Source organism: Jaculus jaculus, chromosome 8 (assembly GCF_020740685.1).
Source record: "Jaculus jaculus isolate mJacJac1 chromosome 8, mJacJac1.mat.Y.cur, whole genome shotgun sequence".
NCBI classification, from domain to species: Eukaryota; Metazoa; Chordata; class Mammalia; order Rodentia; family Dipodidae; genus Jaculus; species Jaculus jaculus.
This window is the reverse complement of record NC_059109.1, coordinates 68,821,259-68,848,253: the sequence shown is the minus strand read 5'-3', so window position 1 is coordinate 68,848,253 and position 26,995 is coordinate 68,821,259. Positions and strand designations below refer to the sequence as shown.

At 40.1% G+C, this 26,995-nt stretch overlaps 1 protein-coding gene and 1 pseudogene across 1 annotated transcript in view; one reads left to right on the top strand and one right to left on the bottom strand.

Moving 5' to 3' along the window:
- Positions 1 to 11,757: 11,757 nt before the first annotated feature.
- On the top strand, positions 11,758 to 12,394 carry LOC101595991 (annotated as a pseudogene).
- A 3,832-nt stretch (positions 12,395 to 16,226) lies between these two features.
- Klhl6 (kelch like family member 6) overlaps positions 16,227 to 26,995 on the bottom strand; it is a 64,544-nt gene continuing 53,775 nt past the window's right edge. Inside the window, 5 exon segments of the mRNA XM_004670146.2 lie at positions 16,227 to 17,034; positions 18,303 to 18,516; positions 19,734 to 19,936; positions 20,873 to 21,110; positions 23,719 to 24,168. Of these exon segments, the coding sequence (XP_004670203.2) occupies positions 16,733 to 17,034; positions 18,303 to 18,516; positions 19,734 to 19,936; positions 20,873 to 21,110; positions 23,719 to 24,168 (1,407 nt within the window). The 3' untranslated portion in view covers positions 16,227 to 16,732.

The following is a 26,995-nucleotide window of genomic DNA, read 5'->3' as shown; positions in this document are numbered from 1 at the left end:
GAGGAATCAAACCCAGTTCATTAGACGTTTCAGGCAAGCACCTTAACTGCTGAACCACCTCTCCAGCCCTAAAAATATAATATTTTTAAAAAGAGCAAGTTTGGGCCCAGCAGGGGTATATAATCCTGTGTCTAGAAGTCACATGTTGTTACAGAAAAATCCCAGTGATATGGATATCTTTCAGTGACTTGTTGGTTAGAGCTCTTGCCAATGCTCTTTGTTGCCCACCAAATCTCGATGGTACAAACCAATTACTGAAGACATTATATGCTTTGGTAATAGTACACTGTAGAATCAAACTGGAACTGTGAAGAAAATCTCCTCTCTGCTAACTAGCTTTCATAATGCTGGAAAGTGTCATTCAGTTTGTTAGGGGAGAAAAGTGATTAATAGTCTTAACCAATGGTAGACCCTGAAGACCACACAAATGGTCAGAAAGGCAGGATATGCCCACTATTGCAATGGCGATACATCTGTTATGGGGGTAACCAACTGCTCTCATTCAATTTGAGGCTGGTTCCACAGGGGGAAAATCCATGCATGTTATTAAAAACCTAGTCGAAAGCCTATGGCTAGATATATATTATGCCCACCAAGTTGTCCTCTAAACATTTATGTTTATGCCCATATATTAGGGCTACTTTCACTTTTACATAGAGAAAATTCTCTTTTCAGATGGTGCTGACCAGTGGAGTGACTCAAAATTCATCAAAGTGCTGGAAAGAAGTGACAGCTGAAAATACAGCAGTAAATGACACATTCATATCACACCCTTCAAAGGGTACCATTGCTGAAGATAAGGAGGAATGCTTTGGAATGCTGTCTTCCAGACATAATGTGATTGGTGCATTCATGATCTCACAGCAGCTGTTGTTACCTACACAAGACTTGTACACTATTGGGACCATCAACATGCTGTCATGGATGATGGAGCAGGGCAAAAATATGACATCAAAATAGGAAAGGAACTAGTTGGAAAGAAGGTGTCAGTGGAAATGGCATGGGGAATGGATACAAAAAGAAGCATTAGGAAGGGTTTATGATTAAAATATATTATATATAGGTTTGAAAGTTGTCAATAAAATGTTTTTTATAGCACATAAATTTCTCTAATTGACTCAGAGAATGGAAGTCAACATTAGCTTTATCACTGCATTTCCTAAGGGCCTAAAATATTTTTTTTTTCCTTTGCAACGATGGTGACTTAGGAAGAAGTGATTCTACTCATGCAGATTTTAAAACAAATTACCATCTCTCAAGGATTGCAAGAGATTAACTCAATGACTTTGACTCTAACATACATAGAGTTAGGATTAGGATTAGGTTTAGGGATAGAGTTAGAGTTAGGTTTAAGGTTAGTTAGAGCTAGGTTTAAGGTTACAGTTAGGGCTAGATTTAAGGTTATTTTTAGGGCTATGGCAAGAGTTTAGATTAGGTATTGGGTTAGGGTTAGAAGAGAACCTTTGTTCAATGATGGGCAAATGGGAAGAAACACTAAGGTCAGTTTCCATGAGGAACAGTATGTGATAAGATTCAATGAAAGATTCTTCATATACTTAGGGTTATGGTTACTGTTAGGGGTAGGTTTAGGAATAGCATTAGAATGAGGTTTAGTGATAGGGTTGGGGTAGAGTTCAGATAAGGGTTAGGGTTATAATGGAGCCTGAGAGCCTTTCTATAAAGATGGTACCTTGAGGATAAACTCTAAAGACAGCTAGCATAGAGAGAAGTATGTGCTGAGGTTAAATAAAAGATTTCTTAGGTACTTTGTTCTTGACAAGAATGAAAGAGACAAATAAAATCACAGGCAACTGAATTCATAGATTCTCTAATCCCTTAATATGTTTTCATCAGCCAAAACCAGCACTTTTCAACACCAAGGGTTTTTGCTTACAGAACAAAAGGTGGCAAATCTGGTGGAATGTCTCAGATCACAACACCTTCTCTCATGAAGGAGAAAGATGACTTTATGCTTCTGAGAGTGTTATATTGTAAAATTAACTTAAAAACTCTTTTAATACCATGGCTATCATGGGATGCTCTAAATATGGGGATTCACCAAGATTAGAACTGTTGAATCACATGGAAAGTTTCATTGCTAATTTTTCTCAAGGGATAATAAAAAATAAACATTTTTAAGGCTTCCATAACCCACTGCTTGTAATACGCTTCTTTACCATGCCAGAAACAACACTTCAAAACACTAAGGAATATTTACTTAGAAAACAAAATGTGTTGATTCTGAAAGTAAAATTCACATTACATTGTTTTCTCACTGGGTGCAATAAGCAAAGAAAATCTTAGACCTCTGAGACTATTACCTTGTATGAGCTTAGCACAAATCTGTTTTCTGATAGAGAACATGTTGAAAAGAAGTACATTAATTTCTCTGGCAGACTCTGAGAAGAAAGTCAAATTTTAGCTTTATGATGGTCTTATTGCTTCTGTGTGTGTGTGTGTGTGTGTGTGTGTGTGTGTGTGTGTGTGTGTGTGTTTGGTGGATGTACTCTTGTAATGGCCTCTGAACCCACCAGTGGTATGTTGTACTAGTGCAAGATAACTGAGGTAGAAAGTCAAGTATGCCACCTGGTACATTGATCTTCTGCCCATTCTTGTTTAAGCTGAGATCTCTTACTGATCCTGGAGCTTGCTGGGTTTTTAAAAATTTTTTTCTCTTATGAGAGCTCCAGTGAATCCCAGATCTCTACTCTCCTGCAGTAGACGTCATGTGTGTCGTTGCCCAGTTGTGAGATTAGGGTTACAGGCACTCATTACCATACCCAGGTTTTTATGTGGGTTCTGAAGATTCAAACTCTCATTGGTCTCAGGGCTCCTTGGGCTTTCAGGAAGCACATATTACCCCTAAATCACCTCTCCAGCCCAAGGCCTCTTAAAAATTGTTGATTTACTTAATTTAATGTGTGTGTGTTGTGACATGTGACTGCCCTGGCACAGAGTAAGGTTCAACGGAGTTGTCTGTGCTCTACAATCTCTAAGACAGCGTCTCTTGTTGCTGCAATGTGATCTGGCCCAGGAGTTTGTATTCTCCTGGCTCTGCCTCCCATTCTTCTAGAAGCACTGGGAACACAGGTGCATGTACCACTTTGTATCTAGCTTTATGTGGGTGCTGGAAAGTTTAAACCAGGCTGGCAGACTTTCCAAGCAAATGTCTTCAATCACTGAACTTTATTCCCAGTCCCTAAAATATAATCTTTTTTTTTTAATGTTGGTGAATTGGGAGAAGCAATATTCCACGGAAGATAAAAATCATGGGCTTTAGCTCTAATATACATATAAGGATAGGATTAGCATTAGGGCTAGAGTTAGGGTTGGGGTATCAGGGCTAGCATTAATGTAAGGGATAGAACTAGCATGAGTCATAGGGCAGGAAATAGGGTTAAGGTTAGTGTTAGGAAACTTTAGGGATGTTTATTGAGTTGAACAAGATTTATCATTTCAGTGTAAATCTTCATAAATGTTATTAGCATTTGTGAGTAATAGTGAGTTCTACATATCTATAATATTCTTCTACTATCTTATATTTCATGGCCAAAATCTGAACTATCATGCTTACTGACAAGGTAAGGCACAAAGCATTTCACATTCAAATACAAATATGCATTTCTGTTTATTCTAAATAATCTGCACAGAAATGCTTGTGATTTTCCAAGGTTTAAACATCTGTTTTCTTCAATTAGTTTTTCTTTTTTTTAATTGGTCTTGTACTCAGTGAATACAGTCAAGTTGTTACCATTGTTAGCCTCCTCACTGTCCTTCCCCCTTCACAGAGACCCTCCTTGTTGGGGTATGTGGGTCTTGCATTGTGGGGTTACCAATCAGTTATGGGTAGGAGGAAATGTCTCTGTGTATAATGACCCAACATGTGGCTCTGACATTCTTTCCAGCCTCTTTTCAGCAAATTTCCTTGAGCCATGTTCATTTCAGATTGGCCTCAGTGATGAAGTCTTGGGAGTCTCAATGTCTCTGGATATCTAGTTTGATAGGAGTTGATTGTTCTCTGTGTCTACCTCCTTCACCCTTGTACTGGTACCAGGTTTGCAAAGAAAACAGTACCCTTAATTGTTTCTACAATTGTTCTTAGCTTCATCTGGGGACCTTTTAGGGTATGATGGGGTGGTTCTCTCCTTAAAATCTGCATCTAAGCCAGGTGTGGTGGTGCACGCCTTTAATCCCAGCATTTGGGAGGCAGAGGTAGGAGGATTGCCATGAGTTCAAGGCCACCCTGAGACTCCATAGTGAATTCCAGGTCTGCCTGGACCAGAGTGAGACCCCACCTCAAAAAAAAAAAAAATCTGCATCTATCTGAAAAAGAGAAGAAGATTCTTTGACAGAGAGTAAAGTTAGCACCAGATAAATGGGATAACCACTATGTTTTAGAGAGAATTTAATAGATGTAAGCCCACTTGTAGGCCATTATTGGTGGGAGCTTGATAATGGAGAGTGGGCTCATTTTTGAATATGGTTCTGACATGTTTCCCAGATCCAGCTATGGGTTCCATTCTAATGAGTTGAGTAGTTAGCCAAATCAAGGGCAGTTGGTTTCCCACCTTGGCTTTGTGCCATTATTGCACTTGTGTGAGCATCAAGTTAGGTTGCTTGCTGCTAGGTGGGTTAGAACTAGTTGTTTGGACAGATATTGGTCATTTTCCCCCAGTTTCTCATGTAGCAACTAATGGCACTAGACATACTGTCTGGGGACTGACTCTCTTCCAACTTCCAGCTGTGTAACTTTATATTGCATGCCAAAAAGCATAGGATGACTTCAGCAGTAAGGTCTTACCACTAACCTTTGGTAGGTCATGAAGTACTCTGACAGAAATCTGTCTTCTTTTGGGAAAGCTTATAGGTCTGTCTGATCAAAAGTTCATTGTGGAATATGGCCACCTGCTAGTACTGGGATTTGCAGGTCAGTGCCCAAGAAGAAAAGGAAGAAAAACCATAAGTAATATAAAAGAGATAGAGAGGACTGGAGTGAAGGCTTGGCAGTTAAGCGCTTGCCTGTGAAGGCTAAGGACTCCAGTTCAAGGGTCAATTCTCCAGGACCCACGTTAGCCAGATGCACAAGGGGGTGCAAGGGTCTGGAGTTCATTTTCTCTGGCTGAAGGTCCTAGCACACACATTCTCTCTCTCTCTGTCTCTCTCTCTGTCTCTGTCTCTCTCTCTCTCTGTCTTTCTCTATCTGTCACTCTCGAATGAATAAATAAAAATTAACAGAAAAATCTATAAAAATAAAAGAGATAGATTAGAGAGAAATGGGGGAATAGAAATAGGAGAAGATTAATGTCAGTTTTCATTGTACAATCTCCAGGGCCTTGTGATTCACATGTTCCCTCTAAGGGCCTGGTGAATGTTCAACCATTTGGTCTGTCTTTTAGGATGTAGAGTTTTAAAATACAATTGCAGTTTGGTTCCCCACCCTGTGTCCTCCCATCCCTCACCACCCACCCTATTGTCTGGTCCTCAAGATGCTTTCTAGGTATGTCAGCATCTTGGGTCAGTTCAGGTTAGGAGCTGCAGATGAGTGAGACTATGTGGTGATTATCTTTTTGTGATTGGGTAAGTTCACTGGGAACAATCTGTTCCAGGTTCGATGATTTTACTTCAACTTTCATTGTGTCATTATTCCTTACTGCTGTGTAGAATTCCATCATGTAGATATACCACATCTTAGTTATACATTTGTCTAATGATGGACATCTGGGTTGATTCCAGCTCTTAGCTATTATGAATTGAGCAGCTATAAACATGGTTGAGAAAATATCTCTGAACTGAGGCATGGGATTTTTAGAGTACATGCCTAGTAAGGGAATAACTGCTTCTTTTGGTAACTCTATAGTTTTAGGAAGCTCCATATTTCTTTCCAAAGTGGTTGTATCATTTTACATTCCCACCATCATTGGATGAGGGTCCTATTTTTCCACATTCTGACCAGCATTTATTTTCATTTGATTTTTTAAAGTTTGCTATACTTACTGGTGTAAGGGGGATCTCATAGTTGTTTTAATTTTCATTTCCTTGATGATTAGGGATGATAAACATTTTCTTAAGTGTGTTTTCCATTTATATTTCTTTCTCTAAGGACTGTCTGTCCAGTTTTTTGCCCTATTTTGTGAGTGGGTTTTGTTTTATGAATTGTGGTGCACCTGTGTTTGGTGCATACAGATTTATGATTGTGATCTCCTCTTGATGGATTGTTCCCTTGATAAGTAGGAAGTGGCCTTCTTTCTCTTTTTTGATTAATTTTTGTTTGAAGTCTATCCATGCTTGTTTTTTATTCCCATTTTCTTGGAATATCATTTTCTACCCTTTCACCCTGAGGAGGTATCTGTCTTTATTGGTGAGGTGAGTTTCTTGAAGACAACATATTGAGGGATCTAATTTTCTGACCTATCCTGTTAGTTTGTGTCTCTTGATGGATGAACTAGGGCCATTAATATTTAGGGTAATATCTGTGAGATTTGATTTGATCCCTGCAATGTTGTGTTGGTTTATATGGTTTGGTGTTTTCATGGACTTTGAAGTTTTTGGTGACTTCTCTGAGTTTTGTTATTGTGATCTGCTTCTTGTAGGCACTTGAGTTTGATTATTTGATTCTTCTGTGTGGAGAATTTCCTGAAATACTCTCTGTAGGTTTGGTTTTGTGTTCATATAATTATAAAGCTTAGTTTTATCATAGAAAGTTTTTCTTTCACAATCAATTATGAGGGATGCTTTTGCTGGTTTGGTTGGAACCCATAGATTCTTAGAGTTTGCAGTGTTCTATTTCTCACCTTTCTGGCTTTCAGGGTTTCCATTGAGAAGTCTGAAGTGTTTCTGATGGATTATCTTTAAAAGTGATGTGTTGTTTTTCCCTAGCTGCTTTTAGGATGTTCTTTTTGGTGTCACCAATGTTTAGAGTCTTAATGACAATATGTCTTGGAGAGTTTCTCCTTTGGTCCAATCTATTTGGTGTTCTGTTAGCTTCTTGTATCTTGATGGGCCTTTCTTTTGCGAGAGTGGGAAAGTTTTCTTCGATTATTTTGTTAAATAAATTTTCCATGCCTTTGGTGTTAATTTCTTCCCCTTCTGGTATTCCCATGATCTTAATGTTAGGATGATTAAGAGTATCCCATGATTCCCTCAAGTTCTGCTCACAGAAATTTTTGAACTTATTGAAACTTTTGAACTCTCAAACTATTTCTTCTGTTTTGTCTTCCAGATTTGAGTTTCTATCCTCCACATGGCTGACTCTATTATTGAGAGCTTCTAAAGAGTTTTTTTTTAACTTTTTTTTTTTTATATTTATTTGAGAGCGACAGACACAGAAAGAAAGACAGATAGAGGGAGAGAGAGAGAATGGGTGCGCCAGGGCTTCCAGCCTCTGCAAACGAACTCCAGACACGTGCGCCCCCTTGTGCATCTGGCTAACGTGGGACCTGGGGAACCGAGCCTTGAACCGCGGTCCTTAGGCTTCACAGGTAAGCGCTTAACCACTAAGCCATCTCTCCAGCCCATAGAGAGTTTTTTGCATGTTCAATTATGTTTGCATTTTCTACTACTTTTCTATGTATCGTTTCCATCCCTCTGTCAAGTTCCATTTTTACATCATCTTCTGATTTTCTTGGAATTCATCCTTGCTTTTCTTTTTTATCTTCGTTTACAAAGGCCAGCTGGTTTTTGAGGTCCTCTTTTTTTGCTCTCCTTCATATCCTTTAACTGTGTTGGGACCCCTTCCATTTTCTTATTAGGTCTAGTCTTGTGATGGCAGCATCCACATGATTATCTGTCCTTTGTTGCTTTTCTGCAAGTTCTACCAGTAGCTTGGTCAGGGTTGCATTGCTCATAGCTTCATATTTGGGGTTCTGATCCTAATGTCTCTTCTATGTTTTGATTAGAGATGCATTGTAGGACTAGATGATATTCTTGGATTTACTTGCATTTGATTTTTTTATTCCTTTCACATTGTAGTCTGCCCGTCACACTGTAGGGGCAGGGAGAGTGGGACTGTGGTCACAATGGGTGGGGAAAGTGATGAAGCTTGGGGGGTCAGTGTGGGTCTTATGTCACACAAGGGCAGGGTGGAGCAGTTCTGAAGGCCCCCTTGGATGGGGCAGACCAGAGCTGGTCTGATTTTGTGTGGGTAAACTGTGTAGGGGCTGTGGGGCACAGAGCAGAGTGGAACATTTCTGAGGTCAAGCCAGATCAGGGCAGTGTGGAAGGGTCTGAGGTTGCTGGCAGAGCTGGATGTGTCTGAGGTCCAGTGGGGGTTGAGTGTGTCTGAGGTCACATGGGGGTGGGGCGGGGTGAGTCTGAGGTTATACAGGGGTGGGGGGCGGGGAATACTGGGTCTGAGGTCACACAGCAGTGGGGTGGAGTGGAGCATGTCTGAGAACATGTGGGGCTGAGAAAGTTTGAGGTCATGCAGGGGCGTGCAGAGCAGGGCATGTCTGAGGTGGTGCCAGGACAGGATGGAGTGGAGCAGGTCTGAGGTCAAGGGAGTGGGTGAGGATATCCAGGAGGTTGCCTTTGCACAGCAGGCCAGGTAGAACTATGCTGGCTTGAGTCCCCTTGCCTGCAGTTTGTGCAGGAGTAATCTGCGGCTGAGATTGTGGCTAGAATGGCTGCTTGGGGGATTGGGTAATTTGTGGGCTACCTGAGAGTGTGGGAATCAGCTGATTATTTTCTTTTGTCTTTCCATGCCCTCCCACTGGTGGTTTGTTATAGACTGCTCTCCCCTCAAAGACCCACTGAATCCTTAATGTGTTGCCTTTCCTTCCTCAGGAGGTGTTGCATGGTTAGGTAGATGCCATCTTGACCAGAAGTCAATTGGTTCTTCTTATTTAACAATCTTAATAGCATGCAAAGAACTCCTTCTTTCCCCCTGCCCTTCCCTCCATACCCTCTCCTCACCTTAGATTTGCTTTAGCTTTCATATAATGAGCTCTTTTGTCACGTTACACCCTTTGTTAATACCTCTGGCCCTATTTTTTGTTCTTATGTCTAGTTTCATAGCCTATTTACACTCTTAAATCCCTTAATTACATACATGGAAATATCAAAAGTAAAGATCCTCATGTGAGAGCAAACATGCCATTTTTGTCTTTCTGAGTCTGTGTTACCTCACTTTCCAGTTCTACCCATTTTCTTGAAAGTTTCATTTTTCTTTACAGCTGAAGAATATTCCTTTCTGTCATTTTCAAGTCATCCATTGATGGATATCTAGGTTGATTCCATTTCCTAGCTACTGTGAATAGAGTAATGATGAACATGGATGTTCAAGTGTTTCTTTATATAGAGGCCTTTGGGTATATTCTGGGAAGTGGTATAGATGGGTCATACAGTAGATTGATTTTTAGCTTCTGGAGAAACCATCACCTTGATATTCATAGTGGCTGTAACAACTCAAATTCCCATCAAAAATAAATAAGGGTCCCCTTTTCCCCACAATCTCTCCAGAATTTGTTTTCATTTGTTTCCTTGGTGTATAGGCATGTTGACTAGGTCTAAGATATCATGTCAAAGTAATCTTAATTTGAATTTCTTTGATAACTAAGGCTGGTGAACATTTAAAAAGAAGTATTTGCTGACCATACTTTTTTTTAAAATTAAATACTACTCCTGCTACGTCCACGGCGACCTCGCCTGTGTAGCAAGCAGAGATGCTTCTGCACTGGAAGAGAGCTGAGGACAGAGGGCCAGCACTCCTCGGAGGGATGCCCCCGGTGACCCCTTGGCAGTCGGTTACTGTAAAGGTTCCTGCTGCCCATGAAGTCATGACGACCTAATTGCTGGTGCCAATGAGCTGTGTTCTGCGCTCTGTTTCTCTCCTGCTTCCTTCTAGTTGTTTGTCAAAGAACAGCTAGTTTCTACGCTACACTTACTATTAATCTTGCACGCAATCAGAGTACAAAAAACAATTTGAGTATTGAATGTGCCCCTCCTATGATTAGGGCAATGGAGGATATGTATAACTCTACTAGGAATAAAAGATTAACTCTAAAACAGTTTTTAGATGGTGTAGAGTAGAAACAGCTTATGATGTTTTAGAACAATACTGATCCTGAGAAAGTGAAAGTAGAAATGTTAATAGGTAATGTTCATTAGAAGCATGACAATTCTACAGATAAGGAGTTGTAAAACTTAGGCATTCCCACCAGGAAACTTCCTGGGGGGTATGTTCAGTACTTGATCAAGGGCTGATAGTAGACTCCCAGAGCTGGGAACTACCTAGATCCACTCCCCTATGAGGGAGGATATGATAAATTCGGTAATAGATGAATAAATTATAAAGGAAAAAGGAGGCTATGGCATTCTCTTCCATTTATGAAATGCTTAACAAAGACACATAAGCCTTGGTGCTTATACTCTAGACAAGTAAGAAAAGAATTCCTGGAAAACATTAAACCAGCCTTAAAATATTGGTGGTCTTTTGGATAGAAACACTTTTATAATAAATATGAGGATTATATAAATAATCTAATAAGTGAAAAGAGATGGCTCTTTGCTCAGTTTATAAAAAATAAATAACCTATTGTTCACCTTACATCCCTTACCCCAAGCTTCTATTCATGTAAAGCTATGGTCAATGATGCAAGGCGTCCTTCTTAAAAAATGGGTACATTCCTGCCTGATAAATATTACATGTATGCTTACAATAGAACAATACTTAAGATTGTTTAGATTAATGATTTCTGAGATCACTTGTTGGCTTGCTAAGTTTCCCTGTTCAATCTGTATAAAACCTTCATGAAACCTTCAGTAAATTGCAGCAGCATATTCTACCTAGAGTGTGTCTGTCTGTCATTTCCTCGCCGAATCCCGTGTTCTCCTTGAGCCTTCGCCCTTGTTCTCCCTCGGTCCTGATCTCCCCGAGAGTCAGTCCGCGGCATACTCCAACTTCCCAAATAACCAGAAAATACAAGATGAACTTTGAAAAATAAAATTATTTAAAGAAAACTAAATTATGTGAACATGAAGTATCCTGAGTTATACAGTCATTATGTTCTTAATTATAGCACAAGTGTGAAACTAGATCTCTGTTGCAGTCAAATCGGCATTGATGGCAGAAGACATCTGACCATGAGCAGCTTGTGGGGGAAAAGGGGTTTATTTGGGCTTACAGACTTGAGGGGAAGCTACATAATGGCAGGGGAAAATGATGGCATGAGCAGAGAATGGACCAGCTCCTTACCAACATCAGATGGGTAACAGCAACAGAAGAATGCACCAAACACTGGCAAGAAGAACTGGCTATAATACCCATAAGCCCTCCCCCAACAATACTATGCATCCAAAAGGCTTTTAATCCCAAATCACCATCAGATTGGAACCTAGCATTCAGAATAGCTACATTTTGGGGGGAGGGAGACACCTGAATCAAACCACCACAATCTCCTAACCCATTTCTACACCTCAAGGATTAGGATGCATTTCCAATGTGCTCAATTGAAAGCTCTTTGCTTTGAGTAAAGGGAAGATTCTGTCCTTTGGGTCGAAACTAAGGCAAATGGATGTAAAACTCACATAAAAAGGATTAAGAGGATCCTGAAGTCTAAGCGCCCTTGAGATGTGGTCCCAGGAATGTGCACCCAAATCCCTGAATATGATGCAGAAGCATCCATCAATTTTGACGTATCCAACAGTGATAAGATATTTTCATTAAAACAAAACCATAGGTGTTATTTTTTTTTATATATTCTGCCACTCCTTCAAGTGTAAACTTGAGCTACTTTCCTGCCAGGCTACCATCTCTTTGCCATGGCTAACACACAGAAGCAGATTAAGTACATGATAGCTTTCATAGAACAAGAAGCCAACGAGAAAGAAAAAAACCAGATGCAATGGCAGAAGAAGAGTTCAACATTGAGGAAGGTTATCTTGTACAAGTCCAAAGAGTAAAGATGATGGAATACTAAGAGAAGAAAGCAAAGCAGGCTTAGCCAAAGAAGAAAATTCAAATGCTAAATGTGATGAATTAAAGAATATTCAAGGTTCTCAACAGAGAGTTGATCTTGTCACTGACCTACTGAATGAGGTAAATCATAGGGTCACATAGGGTTAAAGATATACAACCAGGTACCAAATGCTATGTAATACTGGCCCTCAAGCATTTATACCAGTTGTTGGAACCCCAAATAATATGAGGAAAATGTAATTTCCTTCTGGTGAAGGATACTGTGCAAAAAAACAAAAATTATGTAAAAAATTGTCACCTAAAAAGACATTGATGCCCAAAATGATCAAAGGGTCTACCTGCCTGAGTTAATAATAGCTGGTGGAGTTGAGATTTATCAAGTTTTCCAACACCCTGGAAAACCACATGGCTGCCACAGCTGAGTTGGTGCTGCTGGAAGTACAGGGAGCCTCCTTTGATGTGACAATGGGAAGTTTTTGACCCTATCTTTGGGAAGTTCTGTTCATTAACGAAAAGCAAGATTATGTAGCTTCCTCTTTGTTCTAATGATGTTCTGTGATAATCAGTGAACACCCTCTGGCAGTAATTTCCTTGACCTAATGTAAACAGCGGGAGAAGGACCAATTGATGTAGTCCCAAACCCAGCCTGAGACCTGAATCTGCAACAGGATGGTGAGTGGCCCAAACATGATGCTGAACAGCCTTCATGGACCTCTTTTACTATTGTAGCTTAGAATTTATCCTTAACTGGAAATGTGATTTAAAATCCAAGCCATGAATATTCTTCATTAAACCAAAAGGTCTGTGTAAAAGAACAGAAAACAAAGATGGATGTTATGAGGCCAAGATACCAGACCATGGGGAGGAAATGTAATTCTGTCTGGTTGTGACAGTTCTAGTCCAAAATGGTCCATCCTGTGATTAAAAAAAAAAAAAAAAAGTTTTAATGAAGGAAAAAAGTAGGATATGATTTTTCTGTTTCAAAGTAAACAGGACTTTTATTTATTTATATTTTGGTTAGACTAAGTAATGGCTACATTTTTATTTTATTATTGTTTTTTTATTAGTTTTCTATTCTGCAAGTTCAGGCAGTTTGGCACCATTATTAGGCTCATCCATGACCTACCCCCTCCCCATTGGCCCCTCCATGTTGAGGTATATAGGTCGTGCATTGTGGAGTTAGCCCACAGTTATTGGTACAATAAATGTCTCTGTATATCATGACCCAACGTGTGGCTCTGACATTCTTTCCACCCCTCTTCCACAAAATTTCCCTGAGCCATGTTGGGTTCATTTTTGGTCTGCTTCAGTGATGAGATGTTGGGAGCCTCTGGGGCTCTGGCTCTCTGATTTGGTAAGTGTTGATTTTCCTCTGTGTTGGTCTCCTTCCCCCTTGTGCTGATATCTGGTTCATCAGGAAAACAGCACCCTTGCTTGTTTCGCCAATTTTCCTTAGTTTCAGCCAGGGCCCTTTTTAGGTATGATGGCAAAGTAGCAGGATAAAAAATCAATGCACAAAAATCAGTAGCATTTCTATATGCAAATGACAAAGATATAGAGAAAGAAATAAGGGACATTGTCCCATTTTCAATAGCAACAAAAAAATAAAATACCTTGGAATAACATTAACCAAGGAAGTGAAAGATCCATACAATGAAAATATAAAAACACTCAAAAACGAAATTGAGGAGGAATTGAGAAAATGGAAAGACCTCCCATGCTCCTGGATAGGCAGAATTAACATTGTGAAGATGACAATCCTACCAAAGGCAATATATAGATTTACTGCATTTCCAAATAAAATCCCTACAGTGTTCTTCACAGAGATAGAAAAAGTGATCTCAAATTTCATATGGAAATGCAGAAGGCCTCACATATCCAAACATATCCTCAGCAATAGAAATACCTCTGGTGGCATCACCATACCTGATCTAAAGCTATATTACAAAGCCATAGTAATAAAAACAGCATGGCACTGGCATAAAATCAGGAGTATACACCAATGGAATAGACTTGGAGACCCAGAATTTGGGTCAAGCAACTATGGCTACTTGATATTCGACAAAGGTCTGAACAATATTGGCTGGAAAAAAGATAGCATCTTCAACAAATGGTGCTGGACAAACTGGATAACCATATGCAGGAAACTGAAACTTGATCCACACATTTCACCATGCACTACAGTCAATTCCAAATGGATGAAAGACCTCAATATAAGACCAGAAACTCGAATACTACTGGAAGAAAATTTAGGAAGTACTTTCCATAATATAAGAATGGAAAAAGACATCCTGAACCAAACCCCAGTAGCTCACAATCTTAAGCAGCCACTAAACCAATGGGATCACATGAAGCTGAAGAGTTTCTTTACAGACAAGCATACAATAAGCAAAGCCAATAGATTACCCACACAATGGGAGAAAATAGTTGTGGGTTATCCAACTGATAGAGGCCTAATCTCTAGAATCTACAAAGAACTCAAAAATCTAAACAGTAAGAAGTCAAACACCCCACTCACAAAATGGGGTAAGGAGCTGAATAGGCAGTTCACAGAGGCAGAACTACAAATGGCAAACACACACTTAAGAAAATGTTCATTATCCCTAATCATCAGAGAAATGCAAATTAAAACAACTATGAGATCCCACCTTACCACGATAAGGATAGCAAACATTAAAAAAGTCAAATGAAAATAAATGCTGGAGAGGATGTGGAGAAGCAGGAACACTCATCCAGTTTTGGTAGGAATGTAGGATGGTACAACCACTTTGGAAAGCAATATGGAGACTGCTGAAAAAGCTGACTATAGAAATACCATCAGACCCAGTTATTCCCTTACTGGGCATCTACCCTAACACCTTCAAACCACAGGCCAGAGAGATTTGCTCAACCATGTTTGTAGTGGCTCAATTCATAATAGCTAAGACCTGGAATCAACCCAGATGTCCATCACTTGAAGAATGGATAACTAAGATGTGGTATATCTACACAATAGAATTCTATACAGCAGTTAGAAAAAATGACACAATGAAACCTGAGGAAAAATGGCTGAACCTGGAACAGATCATTCTTAGTGAACTTACCCAATCACAGAAAAAAAATCGCCACATAGTCTCCCTCATCTACAGCACCTAACCTGAATCTACCCAAGATACCTTACACACCCAGCAAGCATCTTATAGACTAGACACTAGGAGGGATGGGGAGGGAGGGGAGGGCATCTAAGGGGTGGAAAACACTAATCTAGACCCAAACGGCAATGGTACCATAAAATTCTACTTCCTAAAAGGCAGACCAAATGGCTGAACCTTCACCAGGCCCTCACAGGAAACACCTGAACCACAAGACACTGGAGAGGGTAGGATCAAGTCTAACCTAAATCCTCTACATCTTCCTTCCTTCCCTCTCCCTCTTCCTCCCCTCTCTAATTCCTATATATTAGTTACCTTTTTTCCTCATTTTCTTAGGGGACACTGACCTGTAACTCCTAGTACCAGCATGGGGCTATCACCCACTATAAGCTTTTGATCAGAGAAACCTACAATATTTTCTAAAAGAATTACAGATTTCTGTCAGAGTACTTGATGACCCACCAAAGGTTAGTGGTAAGACCCTATTGCTGAAGACACCATAGGCAGCTGACACGTAAAATGGAATGGCATGGCTGGAAGCCAGGAGAGAGTCAGTCCCCAGACAGTCAGTGTGTCTAGTGCCAGAAAGTGCTATATGGGCAACTGGGGGACACGACCAACATCTGCCCAAGCAACTCATGGTCCAACCTACTTAGCAGCAAATAACCTGGTATGGTGCCCACACAAGTGCAATAGTGGCACACAGCCATGGTAGCGAACCAACTGCTCTTGATTCGGTTAACTGATCCCCTCAGTTGTATGGGACCCCATAGCTGGAGGTGGGAAACAAGTCAGAACCATATCCAAACATAAGCCCACTCTTCAATATCAAGCTACCATCAATCATGGGCTACAAGTGGGCCTACACCTATTAAACTCTCTATATAAAAAGTAAGGGCTATCTCAGTTGTCCTGGTGCTAACTTACTCTCTGTTGGAGAATCTGCTTCTCTTTTTCAGATAGATGCAGATCCTAAGGAGAGAGCCACCCCATAATACCCCATCATACCTCAAGCAGGCCTTTTAAACCTTTCCAGACAGCCCTGCAGATGTCACCAGTGGAAGAGCCTATGAAATGCCCTTGACAAGGGGCTACAAAGTCTTTAAGACAAGCTTCCTTATGGTTTATATACAAAGGATAACAATAATAATGGAAAAATAAACACCTTTTTTCCTCTGTCCTACTGAGAGGATCTTTTAGCAGGTTCAGTGGATAATGAAACCTTCCAGGCTTGGGGTTTGTTTTTGTTTTTCCTTCATTGGAGCAAGGCAGCATGATGGGGAAGACTCTGACTTTGAAATGGAAAGACCTTGATTTAGACTCCTGACTTAGGTAGAGGCTTTCTGAATGATCTGGGACAAGTGTGTGAGCCTGTGTAAAATTTCATTTCCTCACTTATGAGACTGGAATAGTAATAGCTGACGTCAGTTCATTACCATGGTTAAATTAACTAACATGGCAAAGCACCTGGCATAAGACAGGAGAGATAGGTGTATCATAAATGTTAAACATTACCCTTCTTTCTGCCTTCCCTGCTTTGTGGGACACACAAATATTCCTGATTGGTTTCATATATCACAAACCTGTAACTTTCTAGGGAACCTAGAGTGAGTCATAGGCCTTGGACCCAGGTTGAACCTGGGGAGGCTCAGGAACTCCAAGAGTATCTTACAGGGTCCCCCTATAGTCACATAGACACTGCTCCAGGCACGATCCTCCGGATATGAGTGTATGACTTCCTGATAGTGACACTACCATGGTGCGATACTCCCCGGGGCAGGACACACTCCTCTGTCAGCTTCTGGGCCTCAGGGTCCCAACACAACACAGTGGCGATGACTTCATTTTTCTCATCCCGTCCACCAGTGATATAGAGCTTGTTGTTGCAGGGTGCGATGCCACAGCTGGCTCGCTCTTGGCTCAGTTGTGTCACCAAACACCAGCTGTCTTCCAGGGGGCTGTAAGCATAGAGTGCCCTCATAGCGCCACCTGCAGAGGAAGAGGGTACACAGTGGCATGCCACCATCTTCTGGGTTTCCCCATTAACCACAATAATTCCATTTCTCATTAGGTCAAATCTGTCATCTCATCAGAGAAAGAGAAGACTGGTGATTTTCTTCCCATAAAGCCACAGTGAATCCCCAGCGGTAGCAAATAGCCATTATGGAGATATGTCACAGCACCTCTTAAACACAGTATCCAGGTATGAATTTGGTTATAACAAATACTTGGGTTACCAATACTGAAAAATTAACCTTAAGACTACCTGGCTAGAAAAAAAAAATAAAACAAAATCTAGTTGATGCCTCAGTAACCTGCCCCAGATCTCAGCTCTGCCACTTTAAGATTGATACTCTAAGAACAAAGACCACAGCAGGAATAACGTACGCAAAGCACCATGGATATCAAGCACTGGTCAGAGGAGGCTTTTAGCAGCCATGCATCTCCATCACTAAGTGTATCTAGGGTTGGTATCTCTTGGTAGACTGAGCAAGATCTGGGACACCAGCTCACGCTGCCATCTCGACATTAAATTAGAAGCAATCCCTGACCATAAATACATGCATGGATGCACACATGCACAAACACACACATAGACACAGACAGACACACACACACAAACACATACACACACACACACAGACACACACACACACATCCTGAAACAGAGGAGAAAAATGTTTTCATTACTATGTTCCAGTGTTTTACCTCCAAATGCCTTCTGTGACTAGTTTTAATTAATCATTGAAGGTTCTTATTTTCTTGGCATCTCTTTAATCAGAAGTACTATACTCTAACTGTACATTAAAATTGCCTGAACTTTGAAATAATAAATTTGGACTATTCTCTGACATCCTTTACTCCACTGGTCTGGGAATAAGACACAGGTTCTTTGGTGATTGTAATGAGTAGTCAGGACTGACCATTACCATTCCTCACAATTATATACAACCTGGTAAGACTTTCCTTCTGACCAAACACAATTTTTCAGATCCCTGAAAGCAAGAGGAAGAGAGATATTCCCATGATCCCAAACAATACAGCTTTGTTCCTGAAATGACTTCTGGATTCTCTCCTGAACCTTAACATCCACATGCTCTCAGTAGCTGTTTCTGCTAAAGCCCAAACCATCACCTCTTCCTTTTCAACCCCATCCATATCACCCATGTGTTCTCATGAGGAAGATGTTATCTTATCTCCCACCAGGCCACATGGGTAAGGGACTGCAGATAGCGAGACAAGAGGCTATCACTCACCAACAACATAGATGCAGTCCCGGAAACTCACTGCATTGATACATTTCGCCTCTACTGGCATGGCTGACTTTAAAGTCCATTTATTGATTGAAGGGTCATAACACTGAGTCTTATCTGTAGCCAGTTTTCCATTAGGACCTCCCCCAATTACATAGAGCTTCTTCTTGTGGCTAGCAGCTGCAAAAGAACTGACATGGACAAGGAGGGGTGCAGCCTGTAGAAACATAGGCACAAGAAATCAACCATTCCACTCAGATTACTTGAGAGACTCACAAGACATATTTATACACTTGGGAATGCTTTGAATAAAATGGCAACACCCATAGTCTTGGGTGTTAATCCTGACAACACCATGATTCCCTATGAGATGCAGAGAGAGAATCAAAGCCCACCATCCCTGTAGGCTCCAGGCAAGCCAGGGCAACCTGTGTGTTGGGCTATCCCCACCAGTTTATCTGACTCTATCTGTCAGGAAGGAGGGATATAAATATGATGGAGAATGGAATTTCAAATGGGAAAGTGTGGGGGTGGGGAGGGAGGGAATTACCATGGGATATATTTTATAATCATGGAAAATGTTAATAAAAATTAAAAAAAAATAAAAAATAAAAAAAATAAATTAAACCACCAATTTTGGAAGGAAATTATTTATCAAGTATGTGTACCCATGTTCATTAACTCAAAAGTACTCATTTAGGGCCTACTAAGTGCCATGTTGACTATTCTTGTTATATCAAGGAAGCTGGCCTAAGAGTTGAAGTTATATAGAAGCTGACATTCTGGGACAACTGCAGATTTTGGACTTATCTCAGAAGTGTTATTATGAAACCTAAAATGATGAGCCTCAGGACACTGAAATGGACTTCTAAGAGTCTCTCGTCCATTTAGAAAACTGCTTGTGCCATGGGACAACTCTGTGATAGGACTTGATGATAAGAGAAGATCTTGAGCACATGCTCTAAAGATGTTAACTGCTCCTGGAGAGCATTTTTCAGCATCACAGATCTTGCCTGGATGTCATGGTAACCTGATGATCTTTACTTGTGCTTACAATGACTATGCTTTACTGTTTACAAAGGCAGAATATATTTTGATAATGGGAAAGAAATTACGAATTTAAGAATAACTTTGAAATTCAGGCAGAGAGGTCTCTTTACCATTTTATGGAAGTTTCATGCCCCCATTCCATGGCTGGGCCACTGGCCAGTACAGGACAGTGCCCACACAAAGTCTTAACACCTGGAAGTGCAATGATACTGAGACTGCCTCAGATATGCTGAGGCCAGTAATGCTTCTAGGAGAAGGAAGTTCAGAGCCACCAAGTTACCTTCTGTGAGGGCTTAGTTGTCAGTCAGATAGACAAGTGCTTGCTTTGTTAGACTGTGAAATAAGAATACCAATGGAGTTACTCACAGCAATCATCTCCCATACCTCAGACCAGCAGTTGTGGAAGGGATCATAGGTCTCTACATTATTGATTCTCTGTAAGCCATCAAAACCTCCAATTACATAGACCTTGCCACCCAACACCACCATCTTGTGTCTCCAGCGGCCTATGTCTAAATACTCAATCTGAATCCACTTGTTGATTGAAGAATTATATTTCCAAACATCATGCCGAGTTTCTTTGCCACCTATAAAATATAGAAAGCATTTAAAATACTACCATGTTCCAGATACACAGCTTTCTCTCTCATTTCCCCAAGTTCCCAAAGTCCTCAGTCAAACTTTCATTAAGGTGAGACATGAGAAATACTGAAGGTGTGTGTGGTCTGATGGTTTGGGGATAAAGCAAGCACAGGGGAACAAGAAGGGGCAGAGAAAGGTTCGGGATAATGTACCAGGCTGTGTGCTGTGCCACTTCAGTTCTTCCAGAGTGCAAAACAAGAGGCATCTAAGAGGACAGTGTTCAGAGAAGGTTTTTGTGAGCTTGGATGGGTGGGAGACAGTGGCAGCCTGATTCAGTGTCTGTGCCCACAGGAACCAGAGAGTGAGGCCAGACAAGGGTGCTAGATCCTTAACCAGCTGGAAAATTAGAAGGTAATTTTAATTAAATTAATAAGAAAATGTGTGTGTGTGTGTGTGTGTGTGTGTGTGTGTGTGTGAGACAGAGAGAGAGTATGGGCATAGCAGTGCAATTTGATGCTGCAATTGACATATATCTTTATGCATTTGTCTTTGTATGGTACTAGGGAATTAAACCCAAGCTGGAAGGCTTTGCAAGCATGCATCCTTAACTGTTGAGCCATCTCCAGAATGATATATGTGACTGATTATGATTATCATCTTGTGTTTCCCTCCTTGTGGTCCTGCCAGGCTGAAAGTTTTTATAGAGAAGATGTATGTTCTCACTCTGTTTCTTTCCTCTATAGGAAGGACATGTGTGGTAAATGGTAATATCACAAAATAGAAGGAGCCTGGGTCCCTGAATGCCTATATGGAACAGATGGACCCTCGACCCCATCCCCACCACCACATAGTATCACGTATAGAACTTGTTCCTGCAGTTAACATTCATTCAGAAAAATGCAGAGCACTATACTTTAGCTCCTCACCAGTCTCCTACTTACCTGAGATGTAGACTTCATTTTTCAATGTTACACATGCAAACTCCACCCACTTTTTATTCTCACTCTCTAGTTCATGCTCTGTCAGTGGGAGCTTGGCTACCTCCAGCCGGCTGCGTCTCAGGGGGTCCAGGCAGGTTACCTCTGACACAAATCGTTCATCCTTCGTACATCCACCAATGATCATGAACACTTCAGACTGGAACTCATGCATTCTGGGCTTTGTGCGCTCTGAAATAATCTGGAAAGTGGAGGATGGAGGGCAAGTAGGCAGTGAGAAATCAACATGATGGTGCATTGTTCAAGTTGAGAAGTCACACAGGAGGCAATCCCAGTTCCTAAATCTGAAATTGTATGATCATGTGACTTTACCTCCTTGAATCTCTATTTTATTACCTATGCAATCTACAGAGTGAGTATTTTGTTCTTTTGTGTGTTTATGGAGTTTGTTTAGCCTAGGGTCTGCTGTATGATAAGTACAAAATCAATGTTACCTGCCATTTTCGTTGCTATTGTAAGAAGACAAGGTCTACTTTACTTGGTGCTTCTCTTTTGCCGGGTCTGAAGCCTTAAATCCTGGGATTTCATTTCTTCATGATCTCTTAGATTTTGCTTATCACCAGTTGTTTTTGTCTTTTTTTGTTGTTGTTGTTGTTTATTTTTATTTTTTGAAGAGAAAGTGCCCATGAGAGAGAGAGAGAGAGAATTGGCATGCAAGGGGCTCAGCCACTGCAATCAAATTCCACATGCTTGTGCCACCTAGCAGGCATGTTCAACCTTGTGTTTGCCTCACCTATGTGTGTCTGACTTGCATGGGATCTAGATAGAGAGAGAATCATGTGGCCTTAGGCTTCACAGGCAAGCACTTATCTCCAGCCCTTATCACCAAATTTTTTAAGGAAGAAAATTTCTTAACAGGACTCCTAAGGAGTTCTGTACATACAGTATTCATAGAATTCGGAAAAAAGAGCTCAGGGTGAGGAGACTGGTGCTTAGATAAGCTACATAACTTTTTCAAGATTATACTATTCATATACTATTAGTATACTATGTGTCCCACCACTTACTCCAGGCCCTGAAAACAGAAGGGAAGATGTTTTACTATAGCAATTTTGCACAAGACATCTCAGTTCAGTGTTTAGAGACTTGATCAATTGTATATGCAATGTTCTAAACTTCCTAAATACTAGGTATTTTTTGTTTCTGCTTCTTACGTCCCTAATATTAAAGTAGTAAAATATTTTCTTAGTCACCGTATGTCCCTACTCAATAATTTGCAGATATTTGGCCCTGTCTGCAGTTGTCTGAAGATTATTATACCCAGTGTCTAAGGTCCACATCGCTAGTATGGAATATACCTAATGTAATTTCACAGGCTTCCTACATCAGTCCACCTATCATCTTTTATTTGAAGGCTGTCCCTAAAGGTTTAAAAATGTTTTATTATAAGGCATAGATTGTGTGATGGTTAATCTCTGATTATCAACTTGACAGGATTTAGAACCACCATGGAAACAAAACTCTGGTCAGGGGCTGCACAGATGGCATAGTAGTTGAGGTGCTTGCCTTCAAAGCCAAAGGACCCAAGTTTGATTCCTCAGGACCCATGTTAGCCAGATGTACATGGTGGCACATGTGCCTGGAGTTCATTTGCAACATCTGGAAGACCTGGCATGCCCATTCTATTTCTCCATACCTGACTCTCCTTCTCTCTCAAATGAATAAATAAATAAAAGATTTTTAAAAATTGATGGTCGTATCTGTGAGGGATCTTTCTAGACTAGGCGGGTAGACCCACCTAACTGTGAGTGGCACCATCCCACAGGCTGTGTTCCTATATTGTATAAAAAGGAAAAAGCAAATCATTAAACACTCATTGCTTTTTCTACTTCCTCCATGCTAATGTGATGATGTGATGACAGATGTCTGCTTCAGTCATATTTTCCCCTCCATAATAGATTTTTCCAAACTTTGTTGAAAATAGACTTTTTTCTTCCTTAAGCTGCTTCTGGTGGGTATTTTCCTCTGACATGAGACAGTAATAGATTCAGATTGTTTGTGCAATGAGCTTAAGTTTAGCTATGGTTTCAGTTTGTCCCTTAACTTTCATGTGCTGGAAGCTTAGGCCCCAGAAGTAAGACAATTAGATGATGATAGCACCACCTTCAACAAGGTCTGTTGTAGCCATTGCAAAAGCAAGTTGTTGTAAACCAAAGCCACCTACATGTTTTATGACTCTTCTGCTTGTAGCCACTTTCCCTTTCTGCTTCTCAGTGAGCCATTGACATGACAGGTCCTTTGTACCTTTAAGGTACCATAATCACAGACAGTGTAGGGAAGGTAGGGAAGTAGAATTCCTATAGAAGGTGACTGACAAGGCATCATGTCCAATAAGCCTCTTTTTCTTAACCAATTGGAAAAAGGTAGGATAGGAAAGTCATTGTGGTAAGGGTTTCCATTTCTAACAATCTTCTCAGCAGCTATCTGAAAATGCAGCATCAACCTCTCTCTCTCTCCATATATATATATGCTTTGTATAATTCTACCATTGTTTCCTGCTTCTAATATGAGGAAACATTTTTTCAGCCAGGGATTTTTCATCAACCTGGGTTCTGGAATGAAGAACCTTATGAAGGACAATGAAGGTAAAACACTATTTTATATATATATATATGTACATATATATATATAAAATCAGGAATACAAAGCCTTTGAAACTATTTGACTCAAACTATGAACAGTATAGAATGTTCTACTCAGTGTCATATGATTTGTAAGCCAGCTTCACCTGCATCTTTGAGAATCCCTGATGAACTCCTTACCTTGCTCATTTCTTACCTACAACTCACCTCATTACCAGAAAGGTGATACATCCTGGCTTCCTGAAGTAGTGGGAAGACCTCATGACACTTTCTGATGAGAGGATCTGCTTCAACCATCTCCACAAAGTACCATGGGTCCAGAAGTGGTAAGCGCACATTCTCAAGCACACAAGGAAGCAAGCAGAGTCGTTCAGACTGTTTGTGCCGGACCCAGCTCATTACAGTCTCAAATACTTGAGCCTCTTCAGTGACATAAAGGTCATCACTCTTCAAGATATAATATAGGGTGTCTACAGGAAGTTCAAGAAACTCCTCAGAGTTCATAATTTGCACAAAGTTTTTAATGATGTAATTTTGAACTTGCTTTTTTAATCTTTCCAAGGAGTGTGTGTCTGCCAGCCTCAGTATTCCTACACAGTTTTCTGGATTCAAGGCATCAGTGAGGAAACTTGCACAAGCATCTACCATCCTCAGGAACTAACAAAACAGAAAGTGATTAGCCCATAAGGATGATTATCAGTAGGTTGCATGGACTAGAAAATCAAGTTAGAAACCAGGAAAATGCCCCCAAACTAGGAAATAAGCTTAACAAAATGATAGATTTGACACAGTCAAGAGCTGTATAGTCATATAAAAAACATAAAATGATATTCAATCATATGGTAAATGTTTACAGTGTACTGAGTTTAAAAATCTATTTGGACAGAAGAGATGACATAGTAGTTAAGGAAATTGTCTATATAGCCTAAAGACACAGGTTTGATTCCCCAGTAGCCACATAAGCCAGATACACATGTTGGCTCATGCATCTGGAGTTCATTTCAGTGGCTAAAGGCCCTGGTACACCCATTCTCTCTCTCTCCTATCTCTATCTCTGTCTTCCTCTTTCTCTTTCTCAAAGAAATAAATAAAATTAAAATATTTTTTAAAAATCTGTTCATTGAATCTGATCCAATCTCTAGATTTTCATTTCTTGTGAGTGCTGGGATAGAAATCAGGGCACAGCATGTGCCTGACAAGTGCTGCTTGACCACCAACCTCTATCTCTAGGTAAAGCCTCTAGATGTAGTCAGCAGTTTATGAGAAAGAGATTACAGCATGTTAAATGATGTCATGAAAATACAGTCATGGGGCCATAGAGATGGCTTAGTGGTTAAGATATTTTCCTGCAAAGCCAAAGGACCAGGTTAGATTCCCTAGGAAATGAGACAGATGCACAAGGGAATACATGAGTCTGGAATTCATTTGCAGTGGCTAGAGGCCCTTGTATGCCCATTCTCTACCTGCCTCTTCCTTTCTCTCTCTCTCTCTCAAAAATAAATAAATAAAATAAAAATATTTTACAAATACGATAATGGGGCTGTGAATATAGCTCTGTTGGTAGAGTGCTTCCTGGCATTCCTGAAGCCATGGGTTCCATCCTTTGAACTAATAAGCCAGGTATGGTGATATACCCTTGTAATCCTAGAACTGGCTGGAAAGATTAAGGCAGAGAAACCAGAAGTTTAAAGTCATTGTCAGCTACACAGTGAGCTCAAAGTCAACCTGGTTTACGTGAGACCTTGCCTCAACACACAAACACACACACACACACTCCAATCAGCAAAATACAGGCTATAGGAAACCATAATACCAAACAACTGATTATATTTCTTCTTAAATATACTGCTAAGTATATTTAAGAGAAAGAATGGAAGAGCTTGAAAATGAGATTTTAGACTTGGCAACACTAAGCAAGTATAGACTATATTTGGGTTCCTGATTGAAACAGCAAAATTAAGTCACTAAGTCATTAAGAAATGTCCACATTGACTAATATTAGGTGACAGGAAGTAATGATTAACTTGGTTAAAATGGGCATAGTGATTTTTAATTTGTAAGGTGCCATCCAAACCTATGTGTTTCATATTCTCATGAGGAATAAGACAGCCATGATCTCAAAGATCATTCACTTTTGTCAGTTAAGTGTGATGGGAACGTGCATGAGAACCACCTTGGAAGACATCAGAGGCTTTGTATAATTCTACCATTGTTTCCTGCTTCTAATATGAGGAAACATTTTTTCAGCCAGGGATTTTTCATCAACCTGCATTCTGGAATGAAGAACCTTATGAAGGACAATGAAGGTAAAAACACTATTGTAAGGCCCTACCGTTTGGGGCATGTGTTCTGCAATAGCATAATTTGCCCTAAGATCCATGACACAAGTGAGATAAGAAATGTTAATATTTTGGTCTTTATCTTTTAGTTCTTTCTGTGATTATATTCTATAGTTTTTCTTTGAAAATGGGCTCATGATATCTACATATTCCTGAAAAATATTCAAGACGTGATTCTAAGACTATGCAAACGTTTTCTATCTTTTGATTTTCTACTTATACTTCCAAAATTAGTAGCACTTATGGAATTAAAACATTAATTTGTAAAAAGCATTGAATAGGTCTCATACCCCATGTTGCAATCAGCTCCATGGTGCTGGGACAAACATTCAACCAGACACAACTTATAGGAAGAAAGGGATTTATTTCAGCCTTAGATTGTGCAGAAGTTCCATCAATGGGATAATAAGCTGGCTCATTACATCATATATCAGCATAAAGAGAGAGAGAGAGAAACAAAAAACAATGACAACAAAAGCAAAAACAAAAACAAAATGCAAGCAAGCACAAACAGCCAGAACCCAAACTGCTATGAACATATCTGTAGGGCTGGACTCATGCTAGGAGCTCAAATAGGTAGTTTAATCAAAAATTATTGAAGCTAAGGGACCACATATTTAAACTATCACATTCAAACTACCACATTCTGTATCTGTCCCCCACAGACTCATGACTATTTCACACTGATAATTGTATTCAGTTCAACTTCAAAGACCCCCATAAGCTTCACCAATTTTAAAACTGTTCAAGTACCAAGTTTCATCTGAGATTTAAGCTTGACACTTAACTTAAATAAGGGTTACATATATCAAATTATCCTTAAATTAATGATTCTTATTCCATTTAAACTATGATGACTTCACTCTCCATTGGAGAATCTTTTCTTTTACTTTAGAAGGTAGCAAGACTGAAGGAGATAAACTACCCCTCCCACTTCAGCCAAGCCACAGCTGAATCCAGAGAAATTGGAGAGATGAGCAAGAGGACTGTTTCCATGCTGTTCCTGATCATGAGCACAAGGTTGTAGGAGACAGACACTGAAGATACCCAACATCTACCAAAGCAGAGATCCAGAGGCTCCTAAGGGCTCATTACTGAAGCAGACTTAAAACTCACCTACAATGGCTGATGGAATTTTTTGGAAA